Source organism: Anas platyrhynchos, chromosome 8 (genome assembly GCF_047663525.1).
Source record: "Anas platyrhynchos isolate ZD024472 breed Pekin duck chromosome 8, IASCAAS_PekinDuck_T2T, whole genome shotgun sequence".
Taxonomy (NCBI): Eukaryota; Metazoa; Chordata; class Aves; order Anseriformes; family Anatidae; genus Anas; species Anas platyrhynchos.
The window spans coordinates 19,253,850-19,265,617 of record NC_092594.1 but is presented as its reverse complement, the minus strand read 5'-3'; the positions used below and the strand labels follow the sequence as shown (position 1 = coordinate 19,265,617).

General features: G+C 52.0%; 1 protein-coding gene across 1 annotated transcript; it reads right to left on the bottom strand.

Annotated features, from left to right (window-relative positions):
- Positions 1 to 241: 241 nt before the first annotated feature.
- Positions 242 to 11,561, bottom strand: LOC101795071 (quinone oxidoreductase-like protein 2). Its single transcript, XM_038183337.2, has 10 exons — positions 11,414 to 11,561; positions 11,062 to 11,185; positions 10,798 to 10,894; positions 9,780 to 9,838; positions 9,498 to 9,563; positions 9,081 to 9,190; positions 8,651 to 8,732; positions 7,969 to 8,150; positions 7,298 to 7,526; positions 242 to 6,514 (listed from the first exon to the last, which is right to left on the bottom strand). The coding sequence occupies exons 1-10, from the start codon at positions 11,434 to 11,436 to the stop codon at positions 6,446 to 6,448; spliced, it is 1,041 nt and encodes a 346-aa protein (XP_038039265.2). The 5' UTR covers positions 11,437 to 11,561; the 3' UTR covers positions 242 to 6,445.
- Positions 11,562 to 11,768: the final 207 nt, after the last annotated feature.

Sequence of the window (11,768 nt, the reverse complement as noted above, 5' to 3'; positions counted from 1 at the left end):
ATCATTTTGAGTGGCTGGGAGCAAAGCAAAATGCCTGATATGGAAAGGGCAGCCCTCCTGGGACAGCAAGAAAGGAGCCTAAGAGAACACAAGGATGCTGCTTTAATATATTTAATATATATTTTAGCATGCACACACATAGATTTCTCCCCCTCCTCTCTCCACTGGCTAATAATTCCAGGTTTCTGGCCAAGAGGTGACTACTGGCTGCTTCCAGCCCATTTTCTTGCAACCATGAGGATTTATATGTGGGACTCCTGAGGGGCAAGCAGCGACACTTGGAGCACCTGTGGTTTCTTAGGCTGCTGCTGCCTGCAAGACCTCGGGGTCTGGGCTGCAGGGAAGATGCTCGACCTGCACAAAAGCAGCAGTGGCTGGTGCTGCCGGGGTTTGGGATGTGGGAAATGCTGCCCGGCTCTGCGCTGGGGAAGGAGGTGGAAGAACCACTGCCAGCAACATGAAGCTGTGAGCAACAGCAGCTTAAAATGGACAGCTGGGGAACGCCAATTTCTCAGGAAAAGCAAGCAGAAAAGTGTGTTAGAAGAGGAGAGCCAGGGGAAGGAGCTGGGAAATGAGAAGTGAAAGGAAGAGATGCAGACAAAAGGAGCAGGTAGGCTGGAAAGAGGGAGAAAAAGAGAAAAAAAAAGAAAAAAGAAAAAAAAAAGTAGCCCTTGAACTGCATCTCTCCTAGCCAATACATTTCTATTTGAGAAAGATCCAGAGATGTCCTGGGAACCCCAGAGCTGTGCCACAGGACTGCCACCAAGCACACAAGTCCACTGCAAGACGGGCAGTAGGCACTATAGATGGCATTTGTTACACGAAGTTGAAGGGGCACAGCTATCTCTTTAAAAAATCATATTTTTCACTTTAAAAGGTTTCCCTGCTGTTGTCACAGTAACAAGATTAGGTGGAAAACATTTTTCTCCATGCCCTGGGGTGTGCATCACATCGCCTGCAGCCAGCCCGGGCTGGGGCACCGAGCCCAGCTGGGGAAAAATCAGCAAAGCCTGAGCAGAAGTCCTTGCAACCAAAGGAGAAACCGAGGTGGCCGCAGCACCTGAAGCTATTTTTAGCGGTTTTATGTTGTTTCTAATCATCTCCAAGATGAGATCATTATTGTAAATGGCATGAGTAGGAAGTGTTGCCCACCTCTGAGCTGCAGCCCCCCGGAGGTGACGCAGGCTGTCTGCCGGCGGGGCTGTGGGAGCATCACGCCCCGGCACAGCAGGTTTGCGAGGGCTGGTGGCATCCGGAGGGAACACCAAAAAGCCTCGTCCCATCTGTGGGGCAGGAATGTGAGCAGCAAACGGGCTACAGAAACAGGGGGACTGATCTGCAGGTTCTTCAAAGTAAAGACACCAGCACTCGGGACACCCACCAGCATCTCACATCACATGAAGACTGAGACCACCAAACCCCCCCAGGAGCCTGCCAAGTATTGGCAGAGCCCTCAGCCTCAATCAGCCTCAGTGGCAGCTCATTAATTAGCCTGAGCACTCCTGCCAGGTGGGAGCCCCGCTCTGTCTGGGTCTCGCAGGGGCATTTTGGCCTTTCCAGGGTGGGGAAGGTGGCGGCTCCTGAAGCAGCAGAGATGAGAGCTGCTGTGTTAGCTCCATCGTGTGGATCTGATCCACAGCACAGCACTTCCCAAAATCCTTCTGTCTGCTTCAGCCCTTGCAAGTCTGTCCCCAGGCTTGAGGAACTTCACCATTCCTACAAACACACATTTAGCAGCACCAAAATATGCCTATTAATTTTTTTTTGTGACTTCAGGGTATGAATATTAATTGCATTCCGGTAGTGTTCAGCATAAAGCAAATTAAGAAACAGCAGTTTACACCCAGTGTTGTACTCAGAGAAAAAGCAGACGTGCAAAAAGCTCTTATCTGCAGAAATCAAAGCGTGCCTGTGCAATGCGCCGCACCATGTGTGCAATGCCAGCCTGCCATTACGAAGAAACGCCCCAAAAAATTCAAAGCCTTCCCCTTCCTCCATCCCTGCCGCAGCAGGACCTGCAGCTCCTGGCTGTGAATGCCACGTCCATCTCCCAGCCCTGAACCGAGGCCGTGCCACCGAGCATCCCAGCAGGGTGTCCACGGGGTAACGGGGACACAGCAGCCAAACCCCACCACACCGAGGAGGGGTCAGTACTCGGGTCCCCTTGTCTTTCTGCACAGCTCCCTCATGTTTTCTACGTCAGAAAATTGGTGTTTGTCTCCCTGTTCACTGCCTTACAGAGATCACCTGCAAATAGGCCTGGAAATATTCGGAGGACAAACAAATACTGAAGCAGCAGCAACTCCCGAGGAAAGCCGATAGCTCAGAGATACTCAGCCCCACCACGTTCCAGAGCGTCCTTTTGGAAAGATTGCCATCTTGTGTCTCCTCCGGTGCTCGAGTGTTGGTTGCCTCTGTACCGGAGACCATGGGGCTCGTTCCAGAGCTTTATTACACACAATCAGGGACAATAAAGACCCCTGACAGTTACAGATGGCTTCGGTGTGTCCTGTTCTCAGTGCTACCTTGTAAAGTTGGACAGTAATGCTTCCCTCATTTTTTTTCATCTCAATTTATGACTCCTCTACCATGAAAAGCCACTTATGCCCTCCACGGTTACATACACCATATCCTTCAAGGCCAGTAAATCACAGGCTCAAGTCATGTCAAATTTCGCGAAATAAAACTAAATTGCAGCTGTCCTCCGAGGCAAGAAGCTGCAGAATTGACAGGGAATGAGGTGTTTGAAGGCAGAAACCTCGCCAGCGGCTTCCTGCGGTCCGTGGGAGCAAGGGTCACTGAAAACCTCGACGTGGAAGAGAAACACCTGACACAAGGGAGCCCCAGGTACCCTCCACTTCACCCCAAGGCACCTCCAGGGGTATTTCTGTGGTCTAAGGTTAAGCGTTCCCAACCAGCAGAGTTTCTGGGCAGACGGAGGAACTGGCTGAGCACTAACACGGCAGGGTTTCACGCAGCTGAAGCCACCTGGGCACCGCACCAGGTAGGGAGAGGCTGAGGATGGGGCACACGAAGCACACGCTGACCCCCAAAGGAGCTCCTCCACGGACACGGGAAGAATCCGACCCTGGAGAACAGAGGACTACAAGCAGCCATGACGGGGAGACACGAAAAGATGCAAAACATCTCGTGCCAGATCCTTGGCTGATAAAAAACACCGTGCACAGCATACAGCTTGGGGCTGGGAGCTGCTTCCCCACCTCTGAATCTTTAATGTGCGTGTACACATCGGTTAATCAGCGGCGCGGGGGACGGAGCGCTTTGTACCTCCTCTCCACGTGTTCGGCAATTAAAAGGCTTCTCATTCAGGCACGGAGAAGGAAGGCAAGGGACTTTAGCTGCGAAGCATCCATTATTCAAGAGTGTATCCATTATTCAAAGTTTTTCTTAAAATCTTATTGTCAGCTTGAAAGGAAAAAGAAAATGAGGTTTTGAAAGCTGTGCTCCGCTGATATTCCACTCCAATTTCTGCTGATTTCAAGTGGTACAACTCCAGCCACTTTGAAGAGCTGAAGAAATCCTTCCTGGCTCCTGAGAAAGGCAACACCCTGTGGGTAGTCACAGTTGTTTCCCCCTCGCTTAGCTCCAGCTAGCGGGGATGCAATATACCCCGGCCCACAGCACACTCCTCTCCCAAGCTGTTCTGCTGCCCCACCACAATGACAGTAAGTGTTTATTCAGGGGAAGGACATAGCCAAGCATCCAGCCAAAGCCACCAGACAACCACCAACACCCTGACTGGCTTGCTGAGACCTGTAGACCCATCTCAGAGCAGCTGGGTGAAGGCTGGTGTGATGTCCAACATTCTCACAGCACCTGGGAGCTGCAGCTTCACTTCATGGTGCCACCAGGTAAGGGCTGAGCTGGAGGCACATGGTCATACAGGGCAGGGCAGGGCAGGAGCCCCTGAGCAGAGCTTACATAGGACCCCAACCCCACAGGTGGGGACAGTCAGGGAGGCCCATCATGGCCATTAACCTTTATAAGGTGCACAGAGGGCTGCTAGGGTTCATACACAGAGTGGGAAAGGATGGGCTGGTGCTCTAGTAGTGACTGCTGAAGTCAGTGCTAGCAGCAAACAGTTGCAGAAGCTGTGCATTAGGCTCAGAAGTGGTTGTTAAAGCCTGAAAAATGCTTCAAAGGCATGAAATAAGGTTTTTATTGCTTTAGCTAAAATAATTCTTTGTAAGCAGGCAGCAATAGGTCTTTAAAGGCTTCTCTGTTACTGAAGAGGTAAGGTGTGGGGTCTCTGAGTGCCTGCAGACCTTTCTCCTTGGGTGGCTGGATCTGAAGATGAGGCATGGCAGAGGTAAGCACTACTTAGAGTTAGCTGCAAGGGACTCCTGTGACCTTCTTCAGGGCTTCTTGTAATAGAAGTAATTTCAAAAATACTAACTATTCTTGAAATCAGGTTGTTTAGATTTTTCCATGTAACTAAGCTGAGGAACTGCTGTGGTGTGCCCTGAAGAAACCAAAGATATTATTTTAGCTAAGCAAATTGATGGAATGATGGTAATTAAAGACTAATGAGCATTAAAGGCTAATAGCCATGCTGACCTGGGTGCAGCATAGGGCTTGAAGCCCTTACATGTGGCTGAGTGCAACAGGGCAAGGGTCTTGTTCCTCCATTGCTGGACACTACTTGTAAATATTATTGGTAACTTTCAGAAGGCAGCTTGAACATACGTAATGAAGCTACTGTTCAGCAGTCTTTGAAACCTGAGATTTTCTTTTAGACGGCCCATTTACCTAAAACACAATGATACCCCAAGAGTGTGTGCTCATCAAGTGCTTCCAGGGTACTGAAATGAACCAGGCATTATCTACAGCACAGCTATGGCTCACAGCTTATTTGGATGAATTCTTCCCTGCAATAGACCATTTTCTGCTATTACCGGTGGAATAAGCTAAAAAAAACACCACTTTTCTCCTGAAAGGAGAAGCTGTGCATACCATGATGGATTTGCAAGGCTTTTAAAGGATGGATGGGAGTTAAATAACTTCCTCCAGGGTCTGAGGCACAGCAGAGAAGATGGGAGCGAAGCAGGGCTGGAGCTGCTGCCGCAGCAGAGGTGCACTAAGAAAGCCAGGAGGGCTATTGCAGCAGAGGAAGCACTTTGTAATTGGAGGCGATGCTGAAGCAGCTTGCAGAGCCAGAGTCTATACAATGCTAGGAGCTGGAACAGCAGGGCGCAGCACAGACAAAGTTAAGTGTTGGCAGATCAAATGGCTCAGCTATTGTGTCTCTGCAGTCCATTACAGCTTAGGTCTCTCTCGTTAAGCCTCGAAGAGTGTAACCTGCTCGTTACTGGAGCTTTGGGCTCCTTTTGTTTGCAGCAATGTGTATGAAGGTAACCCCACCTGTGATCGCCCTCCCAGGACCAAGCTGAAGCAACACCAGGTCAAGAAGCACGCTCCTTCCACAGGCACAACAGCCTGGGAGCGTAGGAGGCAATGGGGTGGGTGGGCAGCGGAGCAGTCACCCTTCCTGGCTGGTCACTGCAGGACAGGTCACTGGCTTCATTCCCTGTTCAGAACACACATGCCTACCTTCATCCCTCCACCCATGTCATCCTCACTTTGTTCTTCCCTTTAGACCCAGCCATTTCAGCAGGATGATCATCAGATGCCTGGCTGGGCACTGCTCTTGTGTCTTATCCCTGTGGCTCCCAAATAACCATCAGCAGGAGCCCTGTTAGTCACATTTGCTTTTTGTCCAGTTCCAACTATATTTTTTTTAAGAAAAAAAAGGCTGTAACTGACCTACTTTCCTTCTCCCATAACCAACAACCACAGCTAACAGAGGACATAAGGCTGTGGTCAGTAAGGGATAAGTGCTCCATAGCCTACTGATGGGCAAGGTGTGTAAGAACTCAGTTTATGCCTAGGCTATACACATGACTCTTTGCCCCAAGAAACATTATCGGGTCAGATTTTGAGTGCTGTGTAGATTTATTGAAGATTTTGGGAGGCCAGGCGGCCTTGTCCTGTTGCTGCAGGAGTAGTAACTTTGACATCTGTGAGGTAAGCTTGATACTGAGATTTGCTATATTGCACGCACACACAATCACGTAAGAAATCCCTGACAGTGCCATGGTGTTCCTGGGCTGTATGAAAGGTGTAGAGCAAAGCACTGGCTGCGTAACTGAGCAGTGGCTGCAGAAGTTGTCCAATTTGCTTGGGCTGCAGAGCTCTGAGCCTTGGCAGGAGCCTTTCCAGGTGGTAGCAAAGCAAAGAAAGGGGACAGCTAAAAGCATGCACACAACAGCAGCCACCCCTGTTCTGCTGGCATGCAGCAACTTGCAAAGCCACTGTAACTCATGTCCCTGCCTCATGTGGCTTGTCCACTGCTGGGTTCAGAGCTTGGAGTCTCCTCTTCAGGGCAGGGGAAGAGCAGGAGGCTGAGTCTGGGGAAACAGTCCTCTTACTTCATGGAGATGATGACCTTGCCTGTGGACTTGCGCTGGAGCACATGGTTGAAGGCTTCATTTACCTGTGAACACAAAGCCCCAAGTGTTTATGGTGATGGTCATCAGGGCAGGAAGGGACAGAACAAGAACGTGGGAGAAGTCAGTTGCTGTGTTGTGATGCCTGTGCTGTTACATGCAAAAAAAAAAAAAAAAAAAAAGTTAAGATAAAACAAGGATCTGGTTGTATTTCTGTGGATTGTACATCAGGCTGTAATACAGATTGGCATAAACAAATAGCTCTCACTTTGCACCTGAGTCCCTGGAATCGACTGCTGGGATCGAAAATAACTCAGGAGCCAATAAGCTCCTGGGTATTCCTCCACCTTACATCCCTGAATTTGCTGGATGGTGGCTACATTGATACTTCTGAGTAGCTGAGCTGTTACCTAAGGCTTACAACACCATCAAAAGAGGGGAAAAACATGTTTTGAACACCTTCAGAGGTTCTCAGGGGACAATGCAAATGAAGGCACCTCACAATCCACTAATCCATTTCTAAAATATTACCCCAGCATACTATTCTCCAAGACCAAACTCCTTGGTATAGGAGTGTGCGTTTTTACGACTTCCCCATTGAGCATGTTGCAATTTTAGCCCTGCAGTACCAAACCAGGAGTTAACGGCTCCCTGGCTGAAACCCAATGGAAGATTAAAAAAGGTGAGGGAAAATGGGATTTTTCGATTTAATATTTTTCTTAGGACTCTAGAGGCTTCTATGCCAGGGGTCTAACTGCACACACAAACCTGTTTCTACCCACATAAAAAGGACTTTGCTAACAATCCTCAGGCGTCCGCACAGCACGAACCTCTTCCAGCTTGAAGACCGCTCCAATGTGGGGATGGATCTTTCCCTCCTGGCAATACTGAAGAACAGAGGAGATGGCAGAGGAAAAAAGGGGAAAATCCTCCTGCTGGTACCGACTGCAGTACACTCCCATGGCAGACACGTTCTTCAGAAGCAGCAGGTTGGCAGGAATCGAGGGGATTTTTCCTCCGGCAAAGCCCATCACCACAATCCTGCCCTCCCAAGCCAAACTGCGCAAAGGGAGGAAGAAGACATGCGATGGGTATCCCGAAGCTCATCCCAAGGCAATGCTCACATGCCAAGGAGAGCTGACAGCTGTGGATGATGAGCTTTCAGGCGCAAGCGCATCGGCGCTCTGGGCTGCTCTATCCACTGGTAGGTTTTAGAAAACAAATTTGACGTGCAAGGGGGGCTCAGGCAGAGGTTTTGTCCCTGGGGTCTGGTGGGCGCCTGGACCCTACAGCAGCCCCTAGGGGTGAGTTAATCAGCCCTGACATGCATTAATCAAGCCACAGGAATGAATCTTACAAAGCCACCATCTCCTCAACCAGTTCAGGGCAGATAGCCTAAAGGGTTTGCTTCACCTTCCCCCAGTGGGCAGCAAAGCTTTCTGGCATGACAGCAGCATCACCTCTGCTGGCACAGCTTCATCACGCTCTGGTTTCGGCTCACCTTTGCAGAGCTGCCTTGAAGACGTCACCGCCGACAGCCTCGATGGCCACATCGACCCCTCTGCCGCCTGTGAGTGCCTTCACCTCCTCTCTCAGGCTGCCCCGGCTGTAGTTTACCCCATGGCTTGCACCTCTTGTCACGGCCAACTCGCATTTGGGGTCGCTGCCAGCTGCTGCTATCACCTGAGACCAAAGGGAAAGCCGGCACCTGGTACAAAAGCTGCTCTGCTCAGGAAGCACTGAGCATTTAATTTAATTTATGGGAAATGGGAACAGGCAGTTGGAAACCCCACTCTTTCTCCTTATATATGGAAATGTTTTCTCAGATGTGAACACTTTAACCTAGTGCTTCTTTTGATGCACAAGTGCCTGAATGCCTTTAGGAGCCTGGGGCTGCGAGGAGTGTCTAACCCCCTTCCAAAAATGATGACCCGCAGGGGAGGTGCAGGAGGTCCCAATGCTGCCCACGGGAGCGACGGAGACTTATAGCAGAGCCCGAGGGAAGTGGAGGAGAGAGGGTGTGATAACTAGGGGAAAAGAGGCTGGTGTCAGATCCAGCAAAGGCCTGGCCTCGATTCTCTGCCTCTGTCACCACAATGCTAGGCCACCTGCTTGTCAAGATGTGGCACTGGAGTACGCACACGGAAGGACAGGCTCTGGTGAAAAGGCAAATACCTGAATACCTTTGCCTGGAACACGTTGGCAGCCAGATCAATGATGGCAAGCCCAGTGGCCCCAGCTCCTGCCGTCACCAGCACTGTCTCCCTGGGAGGGAGAAGAAAAATGAACAAGCAAAGGTCTATGGCACAACAGGAAAACATCTCTAATTCCTGAATGAGGCAATTTTTCAGTGACATGAGGATCACCCTCCCATTATGGGGTCTGTGGCCTCCCCAGGCTTGGCCAGATCCATGCCACTTTTTCTACCAGAGCAGCAGGCAGAGGTACGTTAACTGCAGGCTGCAGAGAAAACACAGGTCCTGCATGGTGCAGGCCTCTGCTCCAAGCAGCATTAAGCTGCACACCCTGGGAGCTCAGTGCCCTGACAGTTTTGCCTGTGGAGATGCCCAGGACCAGGCTGCAGTTCCTGTGCCACCCCAAGCTGCTGCTTACCCTGGCTGCAGCCGTGCCCGGCGGCACAGAGCCAGCCAGGCAGTGCCATAGGCGATGGGCAGCACCGCTGCGTCCTCGTGGGAGACACTGTCAGGGATCTGCCACAGCATCTGCAGACAGAGATGTGATGTGGGAAGGGACGGGGTGAGGCTTGTGCATCTGAGCCCTGCTGAAGCAGACCCCACTGCACAGCATCAGGGGGGCCTGCTGGGAGAAAAGGCTTGTTTTAAGGTTGTTTTGTTTTTTTTTTAAACATCTATTTTGAAAAAGCTCCCCCATGCGTGTGGTCCCACAGTGGCAAGGAAAGTGGAGAAAGCAAACCTAAAGGGTGGTGAAGCAGCAGCTCCAGCAAGGCTAAAGGGCTGAGCAGAGGTGAAGCTCTCCCGCAGTTTGGGGGGAGAAATGCTCCGTCCTTACCTTCTCATCAACGACACACTCCGCTGCCATAGCTTTAGTGCCAGTCACACCGATTACTCTGTATCCCTGCCAAAAATAGCGATTGGATGGGCGTCGGGAGAGAAATAGCTCAGTCCTGCTGTTCCCTCCGAATTAAGCATTTCATTTCCCTGCATTTTCAGGAAGAACTGCGAACAGCTCAAGCTGTGTCTAACAACAGCCCACGTAGCCCATTAACTGCAGGTATTTACCCCTTTCCTCTTCTGAGTTTCCTGCGTCCTTACATCCCTGCGTTGTTCTTACCTCCTTCACGGCACTAACGTTTTCTCCAGTCTCCATTACAGTCCCCGAAAACTCCATCCCTGCAGGAGGACAAGGACGTGCACGTGTTGACACAACCCATTTTTGCTTATGCAATTAGCAGCATCCTCAGCTGATGGACCTGCAGATGAGGTCTCGCTTCCAGAACCATGAAGCTGTGGAAATCACTCAGCAACAGGAATTTCTGTGCTCCTCAGCCCTCTCACCTTCACTTATAACACCGCAATGCAAAGAAATAACCACCAGGCTCTGCTGCCAAGGCTGCTGAACATCCGTGGGTTGCACCCACACAGTGCACATGGAGCAGATCCCTGGGCCAAGCCATGAAGTTTTCAGCAGCAAAGCACCAGTTGGGCAGAAGATGGCAGCATCAGCACGGGGGACAGCAAGTGCTTGCTCGTTAAGGCAAGACTCTTTCAGTTTGGAATACCAATATATTTTTGCAGAGGAAGGAAGGCGCTTCCACACCGTGAGACTTCAGAAATGTGCTTTTTTTGCACATCTTTTTTGCTGCGAGACAGCAGTTCCTGGGCTGGTGGAGCCAAAGGAGCTGTCACAGCCCGAAGGAGCACCACACACACATTGCCTGTGCGCAGCGCTGCTGGAAGGCGCTGGGGCAGAGAGATTTTGTGGAGGGAGAGGAGGTGCCTTCAGCCACATGCGCTTATGGTGGTTATTGCAGCTCTGGACAGAAGGACCCAGCCCTGCCCAAAACCACTCTGTGCTTTGGTGTTCATAGCTTCCAGGCAAACAATACTTCCTGTTGTTCTCCCCAGACTAGCAAGTTCTCTTTGCATGCCACCTTCGAAATGCAATATGTTACGTCGGGTATTATCAGAGGGTGTTAAAACATGATCCTATGGACCCTAAAAGATTTGTCAAGTCAGCTGATGCTTTCTTGGCAGCAGCCTTCTCCTCGCAGGGCTGCTCATCTCCCTAGGATGTGCCACTCGAGCACATTTGGCACTGCCCCCTCTGCACAGCTCGGTCACCTACTCACCAGGGGTGAAGGGAGGAGTGTGTCTGTCCTGGTACAGACCCTGGCAGGCCAAGATATCAGCAAAATTTAACCCGCAGTACTGGACACCCACACGGACCTGCAGGAAAAGGGGACAAACATTAAACCCTGGAGCACGAGTCCTGGGGTCAGCAGCTTGTTTTTGCTGTGGCCACGGGGGCTGTCCCCAAGAAGTTGTCCTGGTGGCAGTGGACAGCACGTGTTGAAGGGTTTCTGTCCCGCTCCTGCGAGACCCCATGGCCCTACCTGGTGGGGCTGCAGCGGGGGGGCCGGAAGGTCCTGTAGGATCAGGGGCTTGGCCAGTTCGGTGCACTGAGCCACTCGGTAGCCACGGGCACCCCGCAGCGAGGCCAGGCCCAGGGCGCTGATCCTGAAATGAAGGGGCACGGGGACACCTCAGGGAGGGTGATGGAAAGGGGGGTCCTGGGGCTGAGCTGGGGAGCAGTGAGGGCAAAAGGGGTAGAAAGGGATGGGGAAAGGGGGACGGGAGGGGAGTATGGGGGCAAAAATAGGGAGCATGGAGAGAGAGGAGGCTGGGAAGTGGGAAGGGGAATGGGGAAATGGGGAGGGGAGCGGGCAGGAGGCAGCCGCCCCGCACCGCAGCGCTGCCGCCGCCGCCATTCCGCGCCCCGCGCCGCCTTCCGGGCCCCCCCGCGCTGCTGCGGGACGGGGCCGGGCCTCGGGCGTCGAGGGCGGGCGATGGCGGCGCAGTTGCTGTGCCTGGTGCCCTCTATCAGCCGGCACCTGGAGCCGTAATGAAGGGCAGGACGGGGGCTGCTGGGATGGCACCGGCTCCTCGCCCGGCTCCTGGTGAAGCAGCCCGGGCTGCGCTCCTCTGCCTCGCCTGAGGGAGGACGGAGTGCTGCGCTCATGGAGCAATGTCGCTGCCCATCCCTTCAATGCCCCATCACTGACTCCCCAACGAAAACAAAGCACCAGAAGCCTTGCAGAGA

Bases quoted from the DNA above. Each gene is read 5' to 3' on its own strand.
- LOC101795071 (XM_038183337.2), bottom strand. From the start codon at position 11,436: ATGGCGGCGGCGGCAGCGCTGCG. The intron at 8,151-8,650 runs GTATTCAGGTAT...CTTTGGTCTCAG, and splicing joins CCAACGTGTTCCAGGCAAAG to GTGATAGCAGCAGCTGGCAG. The intron at 7,527-7,968 runs GTGAGCCGAAAC...CCCTTTGCGCAG, and splicing joins TTCAAGGCAGCTCTGCAAAG to TTTGGCTTGGGAGGGCAGGA.